General features: G+C 40.9%; 1 protein-coding gene and 1 long non-coding RNA gene across 3 annotated transcripts in view; one reads left to right on the top strand and one right to left on the bottom strand.

Moving 5' to 3' along the window:
* The window catches only part of LOC117945169 (MAM domain-containing glycosylphosphatidylinositol anchor protein 1), a 166,944-nt gene that overhangs the window by 96,943 nt on the left and 65,001 nt on the right, over positions 1-5,000 (top strand). For both annotated transcript variants that reach the window (XM_034872471.1, XM_034872480.1), the window contains exon 5: positions 3,672-3,868. In XM_034872471.1, coding sequence (XP_034728362.1) covers positions 3,672-3,868 — 197 coding nt within the window. The remainder of the gene's footprint in view (positions 1-3,671; positions 3,869-5,000) is intronic.
* Positions 1-5,000, bottom strand: part of LOC117945183 — a 29,149-nt gene that overhangs the window by 17,984 nt on the left and 6,165 nt on the right. The window contains exon 2 of the long non-coding RNA XR_004656751.1: positions 2,550-2,555. This is a non-coding gene — a long non-coding RNA (uncharacterized LOC117945183). The remainder of the gene's footprint in view (positions 1-2,549; positions 2,556-5,000) is intronic.

Genomic DNA, 5,000 nt, shown 5'->3' on the forward strand with positions numbered 1-5,000 from the left:
AACATATGTTGGAGGACTATAAAGCACAATAAAACACAAGTTGTGTGAAAGTTTTCCCTGGTGAAACTGGCCAGTACTGAGCCAGCAGAAGTTCTTGCTACAAAGATGCTATGTATTTTAATGTGTAATTTTAAAACACTGGGAAAGAAACTGTGTGTCTGCAATAACACAAATACACTAAAATCTGTTGCATTTATATTTAAGTCACATTTAGTTACTTTAGTTACTTAGTTAGATATTTTTTCATTAATAGACAAAGTTAATGCCCCAAACAGCAGAGTGACATGTGAGGCTTGTCTTGGAGGACGAATCAGAAATTATTAGATAGTTATTAGTGGGATTGAGAAGGCTTGTGTACATTTTTATCACATAGTATTTCCCATACTACAACATATATTTGATTTATTGATGTATTCATCCATGCTAAGGTCCACACCTAAAGGGAGAAGTGAAATGTCTTTGTGTCAGCACCATTTTGAGGTGTCTATGTGGTAAAAATTGCCAGACCCTTGCCAGCTTGAAATTTGTACATTAAAAGCTGTGGCTAACACAAGCAGTGCAGTGCAATTGATCTAAGCTGTGTGCAAAGGCAGGACGTTTGGGAAATCAGAAGCTTCATTAAAGTTTCATATTGTGTTTCTGTACACTTGCAGTTTCATATTGTGTCTCTATTTACTTAAGGGCCCAAACTGAGTAAAGTTAGACTCACCATGGGAGCTTGGATTATGAAAGCTTTAAGCTTTTAGTCATGTGGCAAAAAAGGCTGTAAAGTGTCATCATCTTCTCCAGGACCTTAGTAAAGCAATCTTTACATATAAGGGCAGCAGGAAGAGTTTTTTTGTCGTCCAGTGGGATGTTTGTTCATTGTTTTGCAGTAGTTGTGGTTTTCTCTATTTGCGTTGCATCGCACTGGCAGTATTAGTGAATTAGTTTTCTATTATTTTGTTATTTAGGCAGTTTAAAAACATATAATGTGGACCTCTGAGTGACTTAATTGTGGTTGTCCATTTAAAGTTATGTAATGTGCTGAGAACATTCTTGTCTCCATTCTGTCTGTCTTAATCTTTCACCTTCTACTTTCTCCACATTCATAGTGTCACAAAACAGACAGAATGACAGCAGATAGTGACTCTCTGACACACACACACACACACACACACACACGAAGTATCAAGACATTAGTCAGCTAGGATTCCCCCCGTGCTGCAAATGATCTGTGAAATGCATAGGCACCCAAATCTTGTGCCAGTCTTGGACAAATACAAGCACACACACACACACACACACACACACACACACAGACACACACACGCATTCACGCACACATACACACACACACACACACACACACTTGCATGCACACATTCACAAATGTAAGTATACAAAGGTGTTTGCTCTTTTGCCAGATCTCTTTCAAACACACATACACATGTGGCAGAACCGAGAGGTAGATATCTTTGATAGCTGCCCAGGTTAGATGGCCTTTTGCTGGCAGAGGCTTTTAGAGAGGATGTTGGTACCTCAGTGTTTGGTTTCATGCTGGGCCTTTTGTCCCAACCTGTGGGATGTCGTTTAATAAATGAGGGTTTCTACAGGGAGATAAAAGGAATGGAAACAGGTGAGCACTTCACAGAGCACAGTACTGAATCACTCAGAAAATCTCAAATAACAGAGACACAAAAATACTTCACTGTATTAGATTAACCAGCTTAGCCAGGTCAGACATAGTAGATAAAGCTCAATTTTTTTTTCAAATGCTGAAATACTAACTAATAATGCATTTTTATCTATTTTAGTATGTTTAAAAAAGGCAATGTAAAGCGTAGATGTAAACCTTCAACCACAATTCATACAGTATCTGAACATTTTTAATGAAACTCTTATACAATAAAAATGCTTGACAGAAACCATCACTTTCTTAATAAACATACAATAGCACTGAAATGATGCAGGTCATTGCCAAGTTTTATTTGTTTTGCTATTGTATAATTCTTCATTGCTTAAGTTTTAGCACAGACAACCTAACAAACACAGTCAGATTACTCAAATGCATAGACTGAATAGAGATGGGAAGTTAAAGCTCTTCACCAAATTTTGCAGCTTGGATTTTTTTGTTTAACAATTGTGAAGATAATTTAATGAAACATCTGTAGTCACAAGTGTTCACATGCTAGTTTCAGTGTCGTACCCATTCTGACTCACCCTTCTTCCCCGTCACATTCAGGCAAGGATTCTGCACACCGAGCTTCAAAGCATGCAAGACATATCACATCCTACGAATTGGTAAATCTCCCCATGCCCTTGTGACTCACCTTTCAATTGAAAAAGAAAGCTTTACTCTCATGCAATGCCTGTTTTTGTGTCTTTTTTGGGGAGTCACAAAAATCACCTGAAAGAGTTCAAGTTGCCTCTGTGTTTATGTGCCAGTCTTTACCCAAAGCTCTAACCTTCAAACTGCAGAAGTGCTCTGATGCTGTGCTGAGACATCACACACTTAGATGCAGGTCCAGATGCAAGTGTGTGTGCATGCACGTGCCTTTGTATGTGACACAGCCCTCTTGTGACAGCTTTGCCCTTTTCAACGGCACTCAAACATCAGGCATGCTTATCCACACATTGTTTTTCTCAGGCGTCTCAACCAAAGATATATACCTTCCTCAATCACATGGGGCCCTGCTATGCTCACAAGTGAAGTAAGGAGCAAAGCTGCACTCCCAACTCACCTGTTTTCTATAGGTTGCACCATGCCTTCTTAAGTGCAGCAGGTTTGACACAGGAGCAGAGAAGAGAAAAAGGGTAGGAGAGAGGTAAAATAAAAAAGGTAGGAAAAGGGGAGAAAAAGGCTACCCTGCTGTTGGGGGAAATTGTTTCCATGATGTTTGAAGTCCGCAACATTCCAATTGGGCTGCAAAGAATTGGGATTACACACACACACACACACACACACACACACAAACACACACAACTCACCCTGTAAGAGATAGAGGCAAGGAGCAAGGAGGAGGGGATAGAGAGGGAGGGATGGCGATGAGCAGTGAAAGTGGCAGTGAGATTTGGAGAGATGGCAGAAACCAGAGGAGAGCAGCCTCCATGGTCGTGACAGCAGCTGAAATCCTGTCCACTGGAGGAAAAGGGAGATGACACTCCCATGAAGGAAATGCGTAGGAAAACTAGGCTAGTGGAGGAAAGAGATAAAAATGACAGAGGAAATATATAAAAAAAATGTGTGAGAGAGTCACAGCCAGAGAGAAAAATTGTAAAATGGACAGATTGTTTGGACATTTGTGCTTGTTAGAACCCATGATCAACAGGCAACTGTTTGGACAGTTTTGCTCAGTGTTGGTGGGCAATTCAGCCAATAAACAGCACATGTTTGCCCTTATTTTTACAGTTGAGTTCCAATTACAAAATCCCATTCCTGCCACACATTATATTGCCAATGTTTTGCACAGGAAAGACAACATCATACAAACTGAAGGTTATTTTAACTATGCATACTATAAAGAATGTTTTCTTGCAGGCAGGAGCCTGTGGTTTCATTGGTATTTTTTGTGTAGTACAATAAGGCCTTAATGAACAAGCTACTAGGGTGTAAAATCCAATATTCTCCCCCTGCATTAATACATGACTCCTTCTGTTTTTATTATTTGTTTCTTTGCTGTCTTTTGCAGACCTTGACACACCTGTTTTGACCGTGCACCAGACCATCAGCGATGTGCGTGGCAGTTACTACCAGGAGAAGACAGTGTTCCTCCGCTGCACCGTCAACTCCAACCCTCCTGCAAGATTCATCTGGAAACGTGGGAACATGCTCATCGAACAGAGCAAGGACAACGGAGTGGACATCTATGAGCCGCTTTACACTCAGGTAGTCTACACGTGAACGTGTGCAGTACACAGACACACAGACAAGTTTGCTGTCACTCCATGCTATATGCTGTCCCCTTTAAGAAGTGCTTCATAAACTCCTCCCCACTGACTTATGTCCTGCTTTACTCTCATTTTTTACCCTTGTCTTGAGAAAAAAATGTTCAATTTAAATCCCTCTCTCCGTTCCCCTTCCTGTTTAACACTGATAAAGCAGCCTGGTTCTGACCCAGCTTGTGACCGCGTGAACAGGAGAAAGCCCATTCAGCAAGACAGGTCCACTATCTGTGTAGTGTGTCACCACTGTGTGGTGAAGCTAGTCCTGGATGCTATATCAGAGTTAGGGCCCGATTACACACAAAAGCGTCGCTAACAACCTGTCGCTTGCAACCGCTAACTTGTAACCTGTTGCCAGCAAAACCAACGTTTTTGAATTGTACAACGCCACAGGCTTCTTTTGTTTTGCAGTGCCGTGCATCACGTTTTTTTAAAGAGTTTTTTTTTTTTTTCAAACAGTGTTTTTTATCTAAATTGTGCTAAATAAATTCAAGGCCTTGCCTAGCCATGCCTTAAATTAAAATATAAGTTGGCTTGATTAGCTAGCTAGCTGAAGCTGACAACATCTGTTTCATAGTCACTTTAGCCGAACAACAGCCAAACAAACCAATGCTCACTAAATAGACATGAAAAGCCTGTAACAGTAACTATGGGGGATAAGACTTAGAAAACTGAGCAGAAAAACTTTAGCGCACAATTGTTGCGTTAGCACAACTGCTCCCTTTTTCTTTCACTTATCAAAGCATCAGTCAGCCACAAAGAAGTGCCCCTTGAGTTCAATTAGCCAGCCAGCAAAGCTCTTCCCAGGGCTGCCCTTAAGACACTGTTGGCCCATCACCTACTGTAGCAGACAAACAGTTCAGTCAAATCATCAGTGATGTTGAAAGAGATGTGTGACTGCTTCTGTGTGTCCAAGAGAGTGTGCATGTCTAGATGAGGGGCAAAGCGAAAGCTACTGGAGTGGCGAGAGACACTGATTTATAAATAGTCAGGGAGAGGATTGATGGGTTTAGCGTTTATTTTTGCACTCACAATCAGATCACTTTGATTTTCCTAATGGTCTCATGTGAAAGCCA

The sequence above is a fragment of the Etheostoma cragini genome, chromosome 1, assembly GCF_013103735.1.
Source record: "Etheostoma cragini isolate CJK2018 chromosome 1, CSU_Ecrag_1.0, whole genome shotgun sequence".
Lineage (NCBI taxonomy): Eukaryota > Metazoa > Chordata > Actinopteri > Perciformes > Percidae > Etheostoma > Etheostoma cragini.